Raw genomic sequence first — 22,087 nt, 5'->3', positions numbered from 1 at the left:
ATTTCAGCTGGGCTACTGCAAGGAAATCAGTTCACCTGATCATGAACAGATTTCTTTTTCAAAATACAACAATATTGTCAAGTTAACATGTAATATTACGGACACAAAGCTTTTCAACATAAAAAAAAAAATTAACAAATCACACAGGACAGTTGCTTCACTTCTTTAGAAAGAGTTTATTTAGTGCATTTCTAGTTTGTCCACAGCAGGAACCAAAATATTAAGATAATCTGTGCTCCTATTGGTTCACCAAAGTTCTGGTCCAACACCATTGGTCCACTCATGTTCTGGTGCAATACTATTGGTCCAGTAGTGTTCTAACACCCTCATGTTGGTTCACTAGTGTTGTGGTATGACACTATTGGCTTACAAGTGTTCTCTTTTGGTCAGGAACACATAAGACCAGAAAAAAAGGACCTTCGGCATGCTGCTACTGAGCAGAGGTCCACAAGCTTCCATGCAACAACAAACAAACAAACAAACAAACAGCAAGGGACAACAACAACAAACGGAAAGATAAACAACAGCATTGCTTGTAAGAAGTAAGCATGGAAGCATATACAGTAAACCTTATTTTAACCTGCTAAAGCCCTCAGGAGGTTTGTCTGATATACAACAGATCTTAAAAAGGTAAAATCCCCCCCAACCCCTCCCCCTACCCAGACATGTGTGCGCACACATTCGGTCTCACTTGCCCACACACACACACAACACACCTACTGCAAGCACAGCGTGTACTTGACCACGCACGCTCGCACACACGCACGCTCACGCACACACACCTGCATGCAAACAAATGATCAGTCCTCATATGTGTACAAGGAATACGTTCGTCAATTTTAAAAATATGACTTAACCCCATGAGCTCTGTGTAAACATAGCGTACGGTAGAATAGATAAAGACTTCCTTCCTTCCTTTGTCGCTCTTAAACCTTCTGGCCACTCGCCTTTTCATACAGTAGCAACACCTTTTAGTTAGTTAATACTTGTACTCTTTGGTTCTCTGTAACAGTCTGTTTTCTAGGACTGTGTGACTGACTGACTCACTCTCTCTATCCCTCCTTTTCTTTCTCTCCCTCCCTTCTTCTATCTGGGTATGATACAGCAGGAAGAGTAGTCAGGGGAAGAGATTCACATGTCCTGTCCCTCTGCAGATCAGAGCAGCAGAGGCAGAATGGATTGATTGTCCTTGATTTATTTACATCACAGTCAGTCACAGTGGGCTCCGTGGAGTGGAAGAACACATTGCTGTCCTCCTTCGTTTCCTCCTCGCCTCCTCCTACCCCTCACTAGCCTGATGTGTGGGCATGTCGGCCTGAGATCCGTGTGTGTGTGTGTGTGTGTGTGTGCGTATGTGCATGCGTGTTTGTATGTGCTTGTGTGTGTGTGTGTGTGTGTGTGTGTGTGTGTGTGAGGGGTGGGGGGGCTAGGATAAGTCATTGTTGCTAGGCGTCTTCCCTCCGCCGTTAAGTAGAGCCGAAGCGCTGCGACTCTTGGTCGGTGTGCCGCTGCCAGACCGTGAGAGTTCTGTCAGATCATGGAGTGAGGGCTCCCTGTACATGGCCACTGCACACAAACACACACAAACACACAAGATGAGAATCATTAATTCAACTATTGATACGGCTCCCAGTGACTCACTCATTTTTTGGTATGCACAGTCTTCTTCAGTAAGTTTTGTACATTTAGTTCTCGTGGCTGCAGACAACTTGATGCCAGCAGTGAGCAGTCTGATTAATTCCTGTTTCAAGTTATTCCCAAGTTTAGTTTGCAGTTGTAACATAATGCTGCTTAAAATATGGAACAATTATGATTTACCAGTCATGAATGAGCATACAATTAACAAACAAAAGGAATAGACGCTGGAGCAAACTTTCTCTTGCTTCTTGGAGGCAGCTAAAAGAAGCACAACACAACCCAACACACCCCTGACATACAGTATCATTAGCCTAGTTGCCTGTTGATGCACCCAGCAGCAGATAACAACATTGGAATTTACTTGGAGGGTAACACTTTATAATAAGTACACACTATTAAAGGGATAGTTCACTCAAAATTGAAATTTCTCATTATCTACTCACCCTCATGTGGACTAAGGGCTGGGAGAAGTTTCAGAGTCCTCCGTGCCTTCTCTGAGTTACAGCGGGGCTCCGTGCAGCACTGCATGTCCATATGACGGTAGCGAACGGGGCTCACTTTTCTTCGTCCAAAAAGACACACCAAAAAACATCCAAATACCTCCATAGTGCTCATCTGTAATGTCCCTCTTGTATTGAAGCCCCGACATGAGAAATTGTTACGAAAAAAAATAATTAAGTATTTTAAGCCATTAATGTGCATTGTCCCACCCAAATAAACCAATAAATAAATAAATAAGCTTGTTTGTAGTGGAAGCTCCCAGTGTCTCAGTTCACTGCTTTGCCTGTGTCAGTGTAAATCTCGCGCGATTTGCACTGACCCTCAGTTCATGGCTCCACAAATCGCGCGAGAGCAACACTGGGAGCTTCCGCTACAAACAAGCTTAAAATATAGACTTATTTAATTTTTTTCGTAACAATTTCTCATGTTGGGGCTTCAATACAAGAGGGACATTACAGACGAGCACTATGGAGGTATTTGGATGTTTTTTGGTGTGTCTTTTTGGACGAAGAAAAGTGAACTCCGTTCGCAACCGTCATATGGACATGCAGTGCTGCACGGAGCCCCGCTGTAACTCAGAGAAGGCACGGAGGACTCCCAGCCCTTAGTCCACATGAGGGTGAGTAGATAATGAATTTGTTAATGAGAAAATTTCAATTTTGGGTGAACTATCCCTTTAAGCATTGGTTAAGCATTAATAAATACTGAATTCTTCATTTATAACACATGAATACTCATTAGTATGTAGTTTGTAAACAGTTAAAAATGATTTACTCATCATTGATAAGCACTAACTTTATTTATAAACTACATACTAATGAGTATTCATGTGTTATATAAACGAAGAATTCAGTATAATTAATGCTTAATGTAATAGTGTGTACTTATTATAAAGTGTTACCACTTGGAGTTGTGTTTACATCCATCTGATGAGTGCAAGTCCCAATATCTACTCCCTTTTCAGCTCTGTGTTTTCAACTAAATCCTGAGAAATCCAGTATATTTGGCTCTTAAGCAGGCGAATGTTTCACAGTGTTCACCAGCGAGTCACTGATGTAGCGCGTCTGCTGTTTGGTACTTGGCAGGTAATGCACAGTCAGTTTTTAAAGCTTTTTTCACTGCCCACACTAACTGCTGAAATATTTATTTGATTAGAGCGTTTCAGCCTGTCTGACCTTCATCACATATATATATATACTGTATATGGGCTGCATCACAGCACATCCATATAGTATATATACGCAGAGGAGCTGCCTCGGATAGACTTGACATGTTGTAATCAAATAAATATTTCAGCGGAGAGCGAGACAGAGTGCCAGAGTTCCTCTCATTGTTTTGAAGTTGCACTGAGAACACCTGGCTGCTGCGGCTGACAGTGATGAGTGTAAGTCAAATATCACAAAAGTAAAACGAGGAGCTGAAAGGTGCTAAAAGCCTCTGTGAAAGCTCCCAGCCAGATAATAACTCTCTGTGGATTCATCACTATCATCGACCCCTTTCAACTACAAGTAGTCATTTGATCTACTGTTAATATGGAAATATTGATTATACTGATACAGATTTACACCATGCATTTACGTCATGTCTTTAATATGCACTCTGGTCTCTAGCCGGAGCTCTGTACTGGTGCCGTCTGAGCCAGGTCTCCTTTGGATGAAATGACATGAAATCCTCTTATATTAATCTGTAAATGATGAGTTCAGGAAACAGAGAGTGGGTGGGTTGTGGGCTGAAAGTTATTGCGCCAAGCTGGACATTTCACATAGATTTAATTGCGTTATGAGTAATACTGTAAGCTCGTGAAGACATCAATGTGTGTATTCTCACAAACACGAAAAAGATCGGGCTCTACTTTCAAAAAACATTTACATGCATGTCGAACATATGTATACAGCGTGTGGAATACGGTAACAAGGATGAAACTGTGTTCATAATCACACAAAAGAAATGCTTTTTTTCACTTCTTTGGCACAAAAAAGTTGTAACATGCCCAGTACAGCTTTTCTCTACTAGCCTTTTGCATTTTTACAATTACATTTGGGGTATTTCATTGAAAAGATTTTAGTTTGGTTAGATTTCACATATTGCCTTGCACCAATCAGACTTACAGTAACAGCAAAATAACTGACTCATTCTCTGAAATACAAAGCGATGTTGTTTATCGTGCTGCTGTCTGTTCAATCAGGTCTCTGCTTTAAAGCTTCAGTTGGTAACAATTATTCAGTCATATTTGCTGGAACTGTCACTATACTCTTAGCCTGGTCGCGCCCACACTAGTGACGTCACGCCTCGCAAAAGCGCTGCTGACTGCTAGTCTGGCCAACCGTGCTATTAACTGGATTTCTGTCTCCCGAATTTTCAGGAACTCCACCCTCTTTTTCGAGAGCCAATCAACGTCGAGCCTCTCCAACGGCTCTGGGTAGAGGCGTGTTCAAGTAAGTGACGCAGTAGAGCAGCGACCGGAACCTCATTGTAAACAGCGGTGTGATTGGTTTAAGCTTCGACACCGCCTATTCTGGCTTCGGCCAATAGCAGACTGAGGCATTTGAGGGGGGCGGGTAAACCAGGTTTGAAGGATGCGCTTTGAGAAATGGATTCTCTTAACGTCTTGGCCAGACCCAATGCTGAGTATCAACATTGGAAAGTCGTGCCAACCAGGCTACTATACTCTGATAGTAGGACATGAAATGGGTCATTTAGGACAAAACCCAACTCCTCTGGCTCCACCTACAGCCTGTAATCATAATTTGGCAAAATCCACCGCTCCCAGTGCTGTTCCACCAGTCAGGTAGAGGGAGCTGGAGAAGCAGCCAATCACAGCTCGTACACGCGATGCAGACAACGGCCGTTTACACAGTAAAAACAAGTAATAGGAAGACTGTTGTTGTTACAGTTAGCTAACTTTGCCAGTGTGTGTTACATGCTGAGAGAGAGTCTCCGGTTGCTATGGATACGGTACGCTACTTTGTCTGTGTGGGGCTTGGAAGAGGTTAATAGAGGGACCTGACCTATAGATCAGAGCGGCATCTGAAAATGACTGAGGCATTCTGGGTAATTTAGGGGCAGCGCCCGGCATTTTTAAATTGCACTCAGTAGCTTTTCGTGTTTTGATGGAGCGTAGACTAACTAACAATCAATTTTAATGTTTTATTTTTTGTTTCTTTTGTAGCACTATGTCTCGTTATTTTGACACCCTCCTTGAAACCGACCGTTCACGCTATCTTGAAAAATTACAATTAATTAATCTACCGGTATGCTCATTTAGCCTCCCACAATGATCAATGACCCCACACAGTGGCCAGAAATGTCTTACCTGGACATCTACACCTATTTGGTCGAATCACCAGGCAGGTTTTGGCTAAGTGTTGTCTGTAAATAAATAGCCTGTTAATTGCCAACTTTTTGTTAGTTAGTTTGTGCCTCAGTCATTCTCAGATGCCGCTCTGGTCTATCGTCTTGAAATTTCCGTCAAAGGCGCAGACTTAACTTTCACCTTTGTCAACTTACCAACTGTAGCTTTAACTGACATCTGTAAGATCAAACCACACGTACAGATGTTTAGCCAATAACAAGGTATTGTATTTTTTGCCTACACTTGACGTGGATTGTTTTTTATTCATGAATATTTAAAGATCTCATCCAGATGTGCTTAAAGACCCTGACCCTACTTACTGATGAGTGACTGAAAATTGTGCGTTCTTAGGATTTCATCAATGTTGGAACAGATTGAGGTAGGATTTCTCATCACATTTACATTCATTTTCATTTCCATTTACATATTTTTTCTTTTGCTTAATCTCTTTTTTAATTACTTTTTCTGTCACTGTTTTCCAATACTGAGTCACTGTAGCATCTAGTCTGTACAGGAGAAGAAGTGCTGCGCGTAGGGAGCAGTATAAACACAATAATTGCTGAAGCTTTTGGCAAGACCGGTAAACAAACAGCTGTTAGTGCCAACTACATATCAATACCAAAAGTTAAAAACAGCTCCAACGTCTTTTTAACATGGATACTTTTTCAGAAAAACCAAAAAAACATCCTACCTTTGAGCGGTTTCGGTATGAAATGTGCTGCGGCCTTGTTTTTCTTGACGTGGTTCCCCTTCATGATTCCACCCTCCTTGTTGAGTCCCAGGTACCAGGCCCGGCCCGAGGCCTGCTGCCGGTACAGCATGGAGGAGTAGGTGACGTAGTAGTTCTCAAACACCGACTCCTTGAACTTACACTCTGGGGTAAAATGCTCCTGAGGGGGAAAACGTGACAGACATGAGGAGAAATCACAAAAGAAAAGATGACAGGCAGGAGATTAAGCATACATGGAGAGATGGGGGGGGTGTGCACTGTGCAGTGGGAGTAGCAGCTAAAACAGAGCAGAGTCACAGAACGTGTGAGTGTGGAATTACAGCTCCATTAAAAAGTGTTCAGTCATTCCTCCTCCATGTCGCCTTCAGTGTCTTCATCCATCAGCCGCTCTGCTCTTTGAATCATTATCTCGGCCAGGCTCTAGTCTCCCAAGAACAAACTGCGCCAACTTAGGACAGCTGACATTTGCATTTCCTTATTCCTGCGTCTCCATAGCAACCAGCTACTCCCTTGAATACCAACCAGCCCACTGAGAGAAAGATGGTGCCCAGGTTGCCGGGGGAAACGGAAAGATACAGATAGTGATTTTTTTCCCTCTGTGTCAGCCATTAATCTTAAAATACATTTTGACTAAGTTTTGTGTCTGTCTGATCTTCTAATGGAACTGGTTAGAGCAGACAATATGATGCAGCTTGTGTGTGTTTTTCTATAAATCTTTCTGTGTGTTTGTGTTTCTTTTCCTTTAATATGAGGTGAGAAGATGAAGCAAGCGATAGCAATGTTATGACTGAAGCCAGGATGACCCACAGCTCCCAGGACTGTACGTGATGGGCCAGATATTGTGTTGGTGTACGTGCCTGCACAGGCGTAGCAGCGTGGCTGTAATTACATTGAGGTGTGTATCTTTTTTCTTTTATTTTCTCTCTGTTAGTTTTCATCTTTTTTGGTTCAGCTGTCTTGTTTAGATTGCTGGAGGTGTTTGTGTGTGTTTTTGTTATTGCATCTACACCACCCACCATCAGTCAAGAGCTAAAGTCAGGCCCTTAGCGTGCTGCACTGCAGCCAACGCTGGCTTCTGACCCGTATATGAGAAAAATATATGCACAACGGGGATGTAGCTATGTGTTTATCGAGTTGGCAAAAGCATGAAAACAAATTTCAGGAGCCTTGTAAAAATGGACAGAAAGAAATCCTCCTATCAAAGCATGACTGAAGGGAGATAAACAAAAGGAGGCTGGAGGATGATCTGAAATCAATCCTGAGAAGCTACAATATCAGGAGACAGATAAGGGAGGCTCAGACACTGGATTATAACACCCAATGGCAGCTGACTCACAAGGCTAGGCTGTGGTTAAACTATCAACGCAGCGATAGGCTGATAATGAAACTGGTCTCGCTAAGAACTGCTGCTTCGTTAGTCAACACCATGTGATGATGATGACGTTGTTGTGCGAGTGTGTCGTGACCTACAGAGGTGTAGAGAAAGCCTTCGTTGTTCATTGCCAAGTAGAGTTTGGTCTGGACGCCCTGGATGGCCACCACACGAAGTCCCACCGGGATCAGGTTGAACACGGCTATGAACAGCATTCCCACACACACACGCCAACACAGACACACACACACACACCCACAGACATATACACAATAAACACAGAGCAAACAAGCAAGCACTCACACAGAGAAACAGAGAGAAAAACCCTCATCAATAACAATGTTGTGTCCAATATGATGAGACATCCATTTTGCCACAGCAATGCAATTTTACAAGGTCAGTGTGGCACTACAGCTCCTATATTACACTAATGACTGTGCGCTTGTAGAGCCCAGCACTGCCCAGGGACGAAGAGGTTCCACTCCAAGTCAAGGTTTGCACAGCATTTAGTCGTGCAAGAACATGTTTCAGAAACACAGTCGAGGATTACACATAATTTGGAAACACTCGCAAGGCCTAGAGCCACAACTAACATTTATTTTCATTATCAATAGATCAATAATTTAGCCTACAAAAATCTTGATCATGAAAAATGTCCAAGGGTACAGCAAAACAGTATATCTTACATTTGTGTGTTGAGATTCTTAACTATATACATAATGCATACATAAATAAATGTACTAACCCAATTTAAAATCACATGTAACTTTTGCTGACTGTTTCCTGTAGTTTTCCAGCCCTAAGCAGTCTGTGGTAAAAAAAATTAATAGTGATTCTCTATCTCTGTCTCTCTCATAATGTTTCTCCTCTGTATTTTAACAGAAAGACCACAAGGGTATTCTTGAGATTAAATATCTATAGGAAACAAACAAAGTCAGAGTGCTATTTCCACCTGATCCCCAGCAGAAGTTACACCACAATTAAGTATAACAGCACATACTGTTGGATTAATTTCAGGGTATTGTGTATCGACAGTGACAAAAGCCAATAAGTCTTACAAAGTTTTTTCTTTTTTTTTATATCAACCCTCTGATACGGCCAATAAAGGAGTTTCTCCTGAAAAAGTGCCTCTACATTGGCATGCCTACCGCACAGTCTTTGTTGTCTTGGTTACAATATGAGTAGCCTTATTGAACCATGTGGACTGCTTTTTTCATATGGGAGTCGAACACTGCTTTCCTCCTGTGATTTGTTGACCCATCCAGCCCAACCTCGTCCTGACACAGAGTTTGTCGCTCTTCGTACAAGGTTTAATTTAAATTAATCATGGCCACTAGATGCTGCCTAACGTAACGACAAACCCTAACTATGGGTCATAATAACCAGCTGCACAAAAAACAAATGGGCTGGTTTTACACAGGACAGTCCCGCTGAAGGGTATGAATAGATTTAATAGTTGGGTAAAGAACTAAAAAACAAAATTGACTTAGAAGAAAAGAGTGAATTGAGTGAATTGAATTGAAGTCTGCACACTATATAAAGCTCCTTGAGTGTTTATTATGATTTATAATAAACACTCGAGGAGCTTTATACAGTGTGTGGACTTCACTCTTTTCTTCTATATGAATAGATTTAAAGCTTCAGTTTCGTGTGCAGTTATAAAACTGATCCAAATTTGAGCTTTTGTTGTTATTCTTGTTGCCAGTCGGTTTGCTTTCAGCAGGCCAGGCAAGAAAGTTATTTCTATGTTACAGTAAAAGCTCTGTCTGTAGCAAGGACATAATTATTCCTGGCAGTTTGATGAGTCAGGCCCTTGTTTAATTATACTCATTGAGCCAAACACGTTCTTTATAATGTGGTTATATGGAGACATGGATTACATGGATTATCCATTCAAACCCAGGCCTCATGTGGGACTTCACATGCGTAGGCATTTACGTGATGTATATACCATGTAATCATCTAATTAAAAAAACACACACTTCCTTGGCAGCCACGTCTTTCTCTTCTGCACACAACAGTTGGTGGCCCGAGAAGAAGCCGAGATTGATGCGTGGCGCTGGCAGCACCAAGTGTGCACGAGAAAGAGAGAGATTGCTGTCTGAGCCACAACAACACGATTGAATTAGCCGTATCAATCACACATTGTAGCCGTGTGTGTTTGTGTGTGTGTGTGTGTGTGTGTGTGTGTGTGTGTGTGTGTGTGTGTGTGTGTGTGTGTGCAAAAAAAGGGAGACGGAGATAGAGCAGGCAAAAGGGAATTTGTTCACTGGTGCAGGTCTACCTCCTTCACAGATCTCAACATTGCACTGTATTCTCTTCTGTAGTAATTCTTTGTAGTCTCAAACTACAAGAGCCTTTCTTTTATCTTTTTTTGTTTTTGCTTTACTTTATAAGCTGTAAAGATGTCAGACTGAGGTATTAAGTCCACTGAGTCAACCTGTTGAAATGCTGATACACAGGTATCGGCTTTCTTAAAAAGAAACTCTATTCTCGGCTGTTTGACTCATTTTCTTTTTCCTTTTTATACTAAGACATAAAAGTATGGTGGCCCAGAGAGTTCAATGTACTACAGCTTCAGATAAAACACATGCAAAGACACAAACACACTGCATATTCAGAAAACACCATAAATTTCACAAAGACATGCACTTCAATTTCAGTCCTACAACACAACAGAGAACTTAATGTTCAGTGCCCGATTGTGACCTTTGAAGTTGAAAGCAATAACAAATAAATCCCAGCCGAGTTTATTACTTTTACTGTTATTTTTGCCTGTGAGGAAAGTCAGGGAGAGAGGGAGAGAGACAGAAAGAGAGGGTGGGACAGAGAAGATACGTAACAAATCCCTGTTTTTGTGATTTACTTAATTTTCTGTAGGTCAACTAATTGTTTATTCTTTTAACCTTTAAAACATGCTACACAGGACCATGAATCGTTCCCTTTTCCAAGCACAATTACCAGGGTTGTGGTTTCATTCTTTGTTTTATTTGATGGTTACCTGAATAGTTTTGGACTGCTGGACAGATTAAAAAAAAGCAATTTTAAGATTTCATCTTGGCCTCTGGGAAATCATTATGTGCTTTTTTCCCCACTGTTTTGGGACATAGCCAAAATTATGAATCTAGAAAATGACTGACCAATTAATTGATGATAGAAATAACTGTTAGTTGCAGGGCACTTTTTTGTCAGAAGGCACATGCACTGAAACATCTGGATGACCAGTGACCTTTTCTGTGCAGCCAAAGCACAGGCTTACCGTAGGTGCTGTCCTCATCCTTGGTTCCATCGATGGTGCCATCAGGCTGCATCTGCAGCTGGAAGCCCTGGCGACTGGAAAGCCTGGTCACAATGCCCTTTAACTGGGGCTCTGAGAGGAGAGGAGAGAAGAGAGGAATCACATTAACTGCATTCATTCCTTATTACTGTCATGTGATCGCATGTATCAAATCCAGCAGTCTGCAGGAAGCCGGAAGTGTCAGAAGGGGGGAGGCTGTTTATATTTCCAAAGGCAAGGCCTTCAGGGCCCAATATCAATCCCTGACCCCTGTACAGAGTGGCGTACATGAAAAACAAATAATAATTGACAGATGCCACATTATGATTGAAGCAGCAAGAGCCTGACTTTGTGTCCTGTTCCAGATAGACTCTGCTACAGCACTTCCTCTGCAGGACAAAGCAAAGTTATTTACATGATGTGATGTTTGTGGGGTCATCCGGCACCATTCATTCTTGCTCCTGTTAGAGGGAGACTATCCACAGGATGAGAAATGATCAAGTGATGGGGACGAGAGAAAATGGTGTTGGTTGGTGATGATGGTAATGATGAGGGTGAAGATGGTTGAGGTGGTGGTGGTATAGCCCATGGCTCTCAGACTTTGCTCTCCCCCACCCTCAGACCTGGTGGTCGCCTTCTCTTCCGTTTCTTCCTCGATCCAAACAATTTGACACGCGAGAACACATTCAGCTTGCTTGGCTTCTCGTTTGTGCCTTTGCTGTTGCTCGGGCTGCCGCTGCCGCGGCAAGCGTTCGCCTTCTCCCGCTCCCTCGCCTGCCGCTTCTGGCGGATCAGGGAGCTGGCGATCGCCGCTGCCCGGGACATGTTCCCCCGGTGGAGCGAGACGAGGCTGTGCGTCCCGGTCGGAGGGGAGAGTTCGCGGATAAGGCGGTGGGGGTGTGTGGGGTGCGGGTAGGGGGTCTACACCACCCACGGCTCAGTTCGCATCACACACCATCCGCTGCAGTCTCGCAGATAGCCGTGATGTTAAAAAGCGTCCAGAATCCTCCATCCGTGCGTCCGGGCGCTTCATGGAAGTCGTTCAAACAAATCCAGTAATGTGGCACAGACGCCGCCTCGCATCCCCCAAGGGGTCTGAGTGGCAAAAGCTGTCTGGTCCTCCCCCCTAGGGGCTTCTTCTGGCTGTCCCGAGAGAGAGAGACAGAGAGAGAGTGAGAGAGAGAGAGCGCGCGTGCAGGAAGAAGGTGTGCGCGAGGCTCCAGCTCGGGTCCAAGTGGCGAATCAACAGCTTAGGAGCTGCTGCTGCTGCTGCTGCTGCTGCTGCTGCTGCTGCTGCTGCTGCTGCTGCTGCTGCTGAGAACGACACCGGCGGTTGTTGTTGGTGATGGCTGCAGCTGCTGCTGCTGCTTCCTCCTCTGATGCTGCTGCTGCTGCTGCTCTGCACCGCTCCCCCGGCGATGCTCCGCTCCTCGACGCCGTCCGTGACAGAAATGCAGCAACCGGAATGTTTGTCAATGAAACAGCTCGGGGCTGGTTCAGTGGGAGAGGGATCATGATGCAGCCGTGCCGTTCATAAAACTGCTGCAGCCCTGCCCGCCCCGAGGAAGACGAACGAGGAGGGGGTTGGAGGGGTTGTGTGGATGTGTGATGATGTGTGGGGAGGGAGTGGGGGGGGGGGACGGAGGGGGGGTCGGTGATTGAGAAGGTTAGGGCAGATCTTTCTTATCGGGCACCTGTAGCCCTGAACCCCACGTGGCATGATATTTACATGTTACACCGAATAGTGATGTGTGATAGGCAAGGAGATTTGGGGTGGGGGGAGGGCACTGAGGAGGGGGGAGGGAGGGAGGCAGGCTGTGTAATATAGGAGGAGTGAGGAGGAAAATGAGCAGCGAAGTAAGAGACGAGGAACAGACAGGTGAATGAATGAGAGGAGGAATAATGGAAATGGGGGCGGAAGAGAGAAAATGAGACAGGCTGTGTTTGTGAGAGAGGGAGAGAGAGAGGGTGAGGGAAAATAGGACTTGGGAAAGGGAATGGGTGAAGAGAGAAGGAAAAATGAACCAACAGTATAATGAGAGACATGTGTGAAAGAGTGAGAAGGGGAAAAAATATAGACAGAGAAAAGCAAAGGGAATAATAAATATGTGAGGAGATGTATGGAAAAACAGATGAGGGTAAAAATGAGTGAAGCAGGAATATTGGGAGAGGGAGAGAGAGATAGACCTGCTGTGTGTGACGGAGAGAGAGAGAGAAAGTGGAGTAAGAAAGGGAGGGAGAAAGGAGGGGCTCTCATCTTGTTTTGGTGCAGAGGTTCACCACTGTTGAAAGGCTGCAGCGTGCGGGAAGGAGGTGAATAACAGAGGCAGCACTTCAGTCTGGATGAGCTGCGTCGTTTTCCAGATGTCCCTCCCCTGCATTCGCACCAGAGCAGAGGCACACACATGCACACACACACACACACACACACACACACACACACATACGGCAGCAATCAGCCACTTCAGGCACATCGTCTGGCCACAGGCAGCCCCCACAGGAAAACAGATGCACAGCTGTCAGTGCCAGAAATGCAGCTGCAACGGCGCATGGCAACTGCAACTCCGAGCCGGTTTCGCTCCAAAGCAAGAGACGAGAGGCTGGCGGGGGCAAAGACACCACCGAGACTCACACAGCTGAGCTGAGGTCGAACCTGTGGCACCTGGCGCCAAACAGCAGGCATGCAGGGCCAGTTCATGCTGTTCACCAGTGGAAAAGATAGTGGAAATCGATAGCTGGGAGAGCAAGAGGATGTGGTGAGCAGTAAATTACATGCGGAAGAGGAGGCGAACCCAGTAAACTGTAAGCCCATTGTGAGAATAAGCCAGTGGGTGGAGGAGAAAGTGATGGACTGTGGACAGGCACTGAGGTCAGGACCTGGTCACTGAAGCGGAGCCTATAGGCTGTCCTTGGCTGAAAGAGCTGAAGTTACACCCATGGCCTTCTGTTTAGGTAAGACCCTTGTGAATGTACAGATAAATATAGGCTATAGGTCCAATTGTGCAGTTCAACCCACGTGCTATACATTCCCTGAGAGCAATGACACTTCAGGCATAAAGGATTTCATAACCAATCTTCGCCGCCATCTAGAACATAAAAAAATATGAAAGCAAACGTAAAAACCAATACCATGAAATGACTGAAAGCCTGTTCTGGCCCCCTCATCTTTCATTTATGAGATCTCCTGCTTTTAAAGCCACACCACGTGTCCCTAATAGGAAAAAGCCACGCAAACGGGAGCTGACAAAATGTAATGTAACAATACAAGCTGCAGGGTGTAAACAAACCGTGACAAGCATAAATACTGCCAGCTTTTACCCTTTGAATTAAATCGCCACGCTAACAAATGCAGATGTTACAGAAAACAAGTGAATCGATGAGAGAATCAATAGAAAGAACATTACACAAATAGGCAGCCAAACAACACAACAAGTTTGTTCCCTGGACTTGAAAAAACATCCTGAATAAGCAAAGTCTAAAAATGTAAATATGAAGCAGCAAAAAGTGTTGTTGGGTTATTTTATTTGCAGAATTGAATGAAAATTAGGAATTTAAAAGAAAATCTGAGCTGTTGCATCTTGTCCATTCTGTGTAAAGGCCAGTGCATCTCTTTGAGATCCGCTTGGAGTTCTGTAGCGCCCCCTACAGGCCGGTTAGGAATTTGATAGGCTACTGGAGAAGAGGGAATTAATAATGAAAACTACACTGCTGTATGTTTACAGCAAGCTACCCAGGGAGAGCTTTAATGTGTGTGATTCCCAGTCTGACCAGGAATGCCAGTTAGAGTATAATCAACCTCGCTCAATAGCAACCCAGCAGAACAGAGTTACACACTGGCCTCAGACCAGCAGAAGCAACAGCCAACAATGTGACAGTATGTCGATTAAAGAAACATGTAATTTTACTTGTATAACTCTGGGGTGTTTTGGTTCAGGTAGAAATGTGGACTACTATGTATAACAGTTATTTTGGTTGATGTTATTTAGACAGAGTAAGAAGAAGCCGCCCTGCAGGTCGACACCACTCTGACTCTAAAGCGATTAGTCCGAGTGCAAAGTGCCAAGAATTCTTACACAAGGTCTCTGAGGGGCGTTTGTGCGAACTTGGCTCGAAGCGAATTTTATTCATGCTCCCAGAATGAGCCCGGGATGCTGTGTTATGTCTAGTCCTTTAAGGATTTCAGAAGTTAGGGCTTCTTTCTCCAATAATCTGCGCCGCGGGCGTGGAGGACACTGATCCAGCTCGAGATCAGGACTCACTTCAGAGCCATGACCCACAGCGTATTTCACTTTAAACTTCTTGGCACTAACAGGTGAAGTGAAGCAGCGACAAGACCCGGAGGCGATGTGATTAGACGGTGTTGTGTCCGGACGGTTCTTCACTACATAGACGGCCCAGCAGAGGGGCGAGTCCGCCGCTGTTTTCAGCACCATGGACAGAGCTGCAAGTTTAAGCGTTACACTTTACAGTAATTAGAAAATGGTCCAAATTTTTATTTTTTAAAATACATAAGTGAAACATTTGAAAACATTTTTAAATTCTATATAGGCTCAATATCTAAAACATTAAGCCACTTTTTAGTAAGCAAGTTAAATGGTCTATAACTTTATGTTTATCCCCTGTAACTCTTCCAGAGCGCATTATAGGCTACACAGATGCAGAGTTGAGTTGATATTCGCGCAGATCCCTCTAAGAGTTATGTAACAGGATTATCGGAGGCCGAGTCAAATCTTGTTAATGCGAGTTGTTTTTTTTCCGTGGTCCTACCTGAGGTCGATCGGCGGAGGGGGAAAGTCATGCTGCGCCCGTGGAGCTCTGGAGCCTTGTGCTCATGGCTTTTCGCTGTTCCTTGATGTGCGCTGGTCGACGAAAAGAGGAGGAATTACCGAAGTTCAGACCAGCGAATTCTCCACGGCATTGAATCCATTAAGGCCGCGCACATGGCGTTGACGGGAGATCATTACAGAACATTAGAGGCCATTAAGCCGTTGGAACCGGTCATTAATGATTCATCTCGAGGCCCCGCTGATCTGGCACAATGAGAGAGCGAGGGAGCCAGCAGGCCGTTCCCAAATCCAAGGATCTATCGAGGGAGCAGTGTGTGTCTGTTCCGACTCAAACGGGACTGTAAATGGCACGGTAGTGGGCACATACACAGACAAAGGTCTAAATTACTTTCCTATTGTCTGTTGACCCACCAGTAACCTTTGACATTATCTATGATGCCATAAACTTCACTCAAAAACATAAACATAACTGACATGTTACTTCTTCACATGTGTCCATAATACCTTATTGTATAACTGCCCTAGAAGCCTGCTCTTTAGTGCCCTGTTGCCTTCAAAAGTCACTTTAGCTATAATCCCTTGGTCTATGAAAAGAGGAGGGGAAAAAAAGGTGGAAACACATGTCACAAGATCACAAAGCCCAAGGGCTATTTCATGAAAATGCATGATTTCCCCTCAGTCAAATATATAACTTCAACCACCTTAAGTTCATTGTCATATTGAAAAAGACAAATATCAGCATCACAACTGTAAAGCACGAGCAAGGGAATGTTTATGATTATTGTTATTATTATAAGCCTATTATTATAGCAAAACAGACCTCTGTAAAAGCACGGTGAATTGGTGTTAACTCAAATAAAAGAGTGAGAAGAAGGCTTCACCAATAAGATTGTACAACTAAGAGGAACAAGTAAAACCCAAGCAACATCGACTGAAAGAGATCAAATTAAAGATTACCACCTTTATTATTCACACACGGTAATCCCTAACATACTTTTGTTCCTGGCTACTCTTTTTAAATTTTCATGACAAATTCATCCTGTGCAGTCAAATATTGTTCGAAACCACAATAGAGATTACAAACTTCCCAATATCTGTAGGAAGTTTGAAAAGTCTACCAGACTAATGCTGTATTATTACCCTCAACTAAAACTCTGCAGAAAGTAAAATGCAGTGAAATGTTGTTGAAGCAGAGGATCTATAAAATTGAGAGAAACTCACACAGGATGCACACAAACGCACAAAAATACACACATCTAATGGCTTTGCACTACATCTCTCATCTCGGTCTGTGGGCTAACCTCAATGTACACCATCACAGCGCATTATATAGTAGGATATACCCACACTGCAGCGGAGGATTACACAGACTCAATATGGCCACCCATAACTGCATATTATAAGCCCATTAACTTATGCTGTTACTGTACTTCCTGTGAAGTAGCCTGCTAAAAAGAACAACACCCATATTACTGAGAAGATACAGAAAGTGTTACAGAATAGAGTGTCTGTGTATATTGTAGTACAAGCAGCTGAAGGCGCTGAAGCAGGATGTTGCCGGAGAACTCACACACTCAGCAACTTGAAAAGTAAAACTACAGAGGAAGCAACATCAAAGGTATCTGAGAAAATCATCTCTGAAGTACATGTGCTTCTCGTTTTGATTTTCCAAATCTGAGTGAGACTACAGAATCAATCCTTCCCCAAACAATTTATTGTTGTTTTGCCCGCATAATTGTATCATCATGCTATCACTTCCTTTAATCAGAGAATAACTCTATTACCGGTAGATGGACTAATTGTGTAACTGTATGTGAGACAGACTTTCTTTCTTTCTCTCTCTCTCTCTCTGCTACTATTTTGGCTTTGGCCAGATACATTATGCCTCCCAAAATAGTTTTGTAGCCTTGGCTTGAAATAGAAAACCACTAAGATCTGAGCAGGTATACGTTTTGGCAAAGGTTCCCAGACCAGCAGACTGGGCAGGTAGCCAGTTTCCAATCTCTGTAATTCAAGAAAACCTCTGCAGCTGTTGTGTTCCCCTTCAGTTTTGTTTTGTCATTTACTGCTAGTGATTCAAATGATCAGCCACTAGATGGCACCATGTTGTCAGCGTTACATAGAAAATCCACATTTACTGTAAACCACTCAACCAAAACAGATGGATTAAGCAGCAACATCTGCTTTACAAAGCATAACCTGACTGAGTTGACCCTGCAGCCTGCCAAACGTCAGCCTGTCACCTTTATAACCTGTTTAATCTGTCCAAACAGCCAACAGCTACAGCTTTATCTCCCTATATTCTCCTAAAGTCTGCAGTACTTACTTACTATTAAATCACTGCCAACATTTCTTTGTCATTCTCACTTATTAGCACAGTGACAGTTGTTACTTAACAATAGTATGCACTTATTTTACTGCAACACATACGTTATATTTACACTGCATAAATTCATAATGAAAGAATGTTGACATGAAATGACAAAATACAACGGGTTTTAATGTGCCATCTCACTGCACAAGAGAGATGCAACCACACTGCCACTTACGTGCAAGTGTATGGAGTAAGACAACTTCCAAAAAGATGTGTCCATGATTCTAACCATTTGTATACGAATGGTTAGAATCATGGACACATCTTTTCCAAAACAGAAATCAGAGCAGCTCAGACTACAACAAACTGAGGTATTCTCTGGATACCAACATAAAAAATAGCCATTTGCTGCAATATTGTTTAAGATCTCATATAAACTTGAGTGTTTTTGTAGATGATTAAATTGGATGTTTAAAGATGATTAAGTCATAATTATGATACTTTCTACAAAACGACCAGTGTTTATTATTAAGAACAAAAAAATAGAATAAGAATCTACAGCCAAGCTGTCGGCTTTGTGTGTTTATATGCTTTAGGTGTTTTGTACTAACAGTGGATGTAATGATTACCATGTTACATGCTAATAATTCAAATCCCAACATGCTCTTACGCTGTGTTCATTTTGTGCATTAGCTATGATTTGTACATTTATACCATGCACAAAGTGCAGCTGGCACTGATGGGACTGTTAGTATTTTACTGGAATAAACCAAAATGACCAAAACTTTGACTTTATAAGGTCAGGGGATCAAATGGTCATGATGATTCATCCTCAGCGCTTGTGCATCATTACTGGAGTATATTACCTCCATTACATCAGCAAAAAATCAGATGTGGTTCATATAAGATGGGCCTTAACTGTGTAACATTGACCTCTGCTGCCATATTGCCGTGCCACTCAGGGTTAATTAACAGTAGTGTTTCCATGGTGTATCTTCTCCTGCTGCTTGTTATCAAAGTGCACGCACACACAGGCTTATAATCCACATTTAAAAGCCTTACCGCTGTAAGTACAAGATGTTAATGAGTTCTTGTTCTATCCAAACTTAATCCTGAAAACCACTATTATATTATACAGAACAGAACAAGGCAGTGTTATATTTCCACCAATGAGAGAGAGACTGAGAGAGACTCATTACTGAAGATATTTTAGTCAAAAAGAACAAGAGATTTGACATCATACAGCATTTGTAAGAACATGTCTGATGTTGTTTGTCTCTTTATTACTTTTGTGTCAGTGAACAAGTTACTCCTTCAGACCCAGTCAAGCAATTCAACTGATTATTGTAGCCTTAGTCATTTGCTTAGTAACACCTTTCACCATGTCTTGATTTTATTTTAATTTTTCGTTGATATTCTTAATAACATCTTTATTTGAATGTGCTAACATGTTGTTTGTTTTTACTTACATAGTCTAAAGCCATTGTGCAAGCTCATAATACACTGAGAAAATATAGATACTAAATAAAACCATGCACTAGCCCTTCAACAGTTTTATTGAGACAACTCCTCACTGTTATGGATATACCATACACATCACAACTATATCCTCAAAATGAATATATGAGCCACAGTGTTCACATTAATGACGAATCATAAGGCTGTATTTATTACAGGACTGTTGTACTGGACTCCATTACAATGTGCAGGGGTTATTATTGTTGTCTCTCAGTGGATGTATCCTCCTATAAATCACCCCTCTTTGTTTATTGGCTTCGTTTTTTATTGCTTTTCTGTTTATTGGTGTGTTTGCTATGTATTATGAAGGAGTTTATGAGTAAAGGTTACCATAAATAAAGTTTATTACTAGTCTGTTACCAGCAGTTGGTTTCCGCTGCTCTTTCTGTCGCAACTGACCATCAGGCACAGTGCAGTGTAATGGATAATGAAGCTTCACCAAAACAATCATTGTTAATTTAAACTTGCATATCTTTTGTTTTGGTTTTGAAGTTACATATATACACGCTGTGATCTATTCATTAAGTCTGTTTCCATTTAATTTTCCATAACAGCTTTTACCAAGACAAATGTAAAAACCTTTGTGGTATATTTCAAATTTCCAGCATTTCTACACATTTTTTTTTTTTTTTTTAAATTAGAAGTGTGTGTAAAAAAAAAAAAAAAAGAGAGAGAGAGAAAAATATCCTCTCCACTATCAGAGGGAAAAAAACCAAATGTGAAGATTTCCCTGTGATAAGTGCACTGCCAAGCTAGCCCCATCAGAAAAGATCAGCAAAGTGGCTGTTAACCAGATTTGCCAAACCAGTCAAAGTCCATAAGATTGTCTCTCTCTTTGGAAACACCTGTTTCTAACCTGCTGATGTTTGTTTTGCAGTTTGACCTCACTGTTCCCTTTTGTGGCCAGAGGGACAAACTTGACTTGACCTGATGATGGAACATTTATGGGTGTTTTCCCCCCAGCAGCCTCAAGAGGTAACAGTGAGCTGGTTTCTCCTTCACAAGCAAACCTTTGAAAACAAACTTCCATGGGCTGACATAAAAGTGAGATAAATACTTTATCAGATATTATATTTAAATGCACTTTTCTATTTTTCAAAAAAGAAAACACTTAAGTAGACTGATTGCTTTGGAAAATGTTAGTCAGTTTAACTTTTCTGCATTAAAGAGCAACTGAGGACTGGGGCTACTGCAGCACTATAGCTTAACTTTGTGAGGCTAACATGTAGCACTATTATGACAACACTTCATTCAATGTGTTACTTCCTATAGAGGCCTAATGTTTTCACTGGTGCTTTATAAAAATAGTCACACCTTTCACAATTCTTGTTAATTCTGATGCTTTTCACAATTATTATCACATACACTATACGAATAGCTTCCAGTGCAAAACTCATAGAATTAAAACCTTGTGAGAGGTTAGTGACAGATAGAACTGTGGTGGCTTAAACCTCTTCTGTCTGTAATAGAAATATTTTTACTTTAACACACCAGTAAATCCACTTCAGCTCATAATGAAGAGGGATTGTCTATGCTTTTGATTTGAATATATAAAACATTATGTATTTTATAAAATGCTCTACCAATAATAATTTATTGTTATTTTCGTGAAATTTTAATAAGCTGTCAAACAAAACGGTGAATGAGTCCGCTTATTTTTTATGAATGGGTGCAGGTCTCGTGCAGGATAGGCTACTTTAGATTTATGCGATTGCGCGTCGCTCCGCGGGCAACTCCCTTTTTCGTCTCCATGGCAATGATAGTTTCCCAGTTTCCATTACGGCGGATACCGCGCGTCGATTTTATTGCTGTCCCGAGGGGAAGAAAAGGAATTTTTGTGCATGTGCGATGGTGAAATGAGATGTAAGAGCCAGAGAGCCAGAGAGCGCTCTGTGGGGGAAGTCAGCACCGCTTTAAATGGCTTTACTAAACCATGTTTCCATTTGAACACCGCGCGCCGGCTTTATGGATCACAGCTTAATGAAACTGTGAGATCCGTTAAGACATGCTATTTTTTTTATGTGCATCATCTATAAACACAAATTTATTTAAGGTTTTTTTTTTTTTATAACCCACGTTAAGTCCGCCAGTATTACAAAAAGGTCCATTTGTATTCTCTGTATTGAAGAGTAGCCTACTGTGGAGACAATGGGGATGAGAGGTCAGCATGCTGATGTCAGCAGCATCGACAAAGCTTCACCACATTTCCCCCTTTGTGTGCTCATGATAAAGAAAAACAAAAACAGTGCGTAAGATTACGTCCTTCCTCGTGCCAGACTCTGGCTCAGCATCACTCACCTTTGGCGGCATGGTCTTTATCCTCTTTGCCTTTCGTTTTTCCGCTCATGGAGCACTCCTGCTGCTGCTGCTGCTGCTGCTGCTGCTGCTGCTTGTTGAAATCAAACTTCAGGTGAGAGATGCAGGCTCACCGCTTTACTTTTCCATTCTTGTACTGTGCTTCTTTTTTCCACGCACACACGCGACAGTAGCTATAGGGGTCCAACTCTCGCCCTGTGTCCAAGCCCCTCTCCTTCTCTGTGTCCCTGCCTCTGCCTCCCTCTCTGTTTCAGCTCGATGTGTCTTCATGTCACCATATAC

General features: G+C 42.5%; 1 protein-coding gene across 3 annotated transcripts; it reads right to left on the bottom strand.

Annotated features, from left to right (window-relative positions):
• Positions 1-156: 156 nt before the first annotated feature.
• On the bottom strand, positions 157-22,058 carry fgf13b (fibroblast growth factor 13b). Of its 3 annotated transcripts, none has more exons than XM_085798406.1 (5): positions 21,788-22,058; positions 10,853-10,963; positions 7,692-7,795; positions 6,183-6,381; positions 157-1,566 (listed from the first exon to the last, which is right to left on the bottom strand). In XM_085798406.1, the coding sequence occupies exons 1-5, from the start codon at positions 21,834-21,836 to the stop codon at positions 1,427-1,429; spliced, it is 603 nt and encodes a 200-aa protein (XP_085654532.1). In that variant the 5' UTR covers positions 21,837-22,058; the 3' UTR covers positions 157-1,426. The 3 variants fall into 3 exon arrangements, with proteins under 3 accessions (XP_085654532.1, XP_085654533.1, XP_085654531.1); XM_085798407.1 differs by lacking the exon at positions 21,788-22,058 and adding an exon at positions 15,638-15,952; XM_085798405.1 differs by lacking the exon at positions 21,788-22,058 and adding an exon at positions 11,494-12,055.
• Between the last annotated feature and the right edge of the window lie 29 nt (positions 22,059-22,087).

Source organism: Trachurus japonicus, chromosome 14 (genome assembly GCF_045865225.1).
Source record: "Trachurus japonicus isolate A0001 chromosome 14, Traja_1.0".
Classification (NCBI taxonomy): Eukaryota; Metazoa; Chordata; class Actinopteri; order Carangiformes; family Carangidae; genus Trachurus; species Trachurus japonicus.
This window is presented reverse-complemented; position numbering and strand designations above follow the sequence as displayed.

Bases quoted from the DNA above. Each gene is read 5' to 3' on its own strand.
- fgf13b (XM_085798405.1), bottom strand. From the start codon at position 11,695: ATGTCCCGGGCAGCGGCGATCGCCAGCTCCCTGATCCGCCAGAAGCGG. The intron at 10,964-11,493 runs GTCTGAGGGTGG...CTCTCCTCTCAG, and splicing joins GAAGAGAAGGCGACCACCAG to AGCCCCAGTTAAAGGGCATT. The intron at 1,567-6,182 runs GTAGGATGTTTT...GTTTGTGTGCAG, and splicing joins CATACCGAAACCGCTCAAAG to TGGCCATGTACAGGGAGCCC.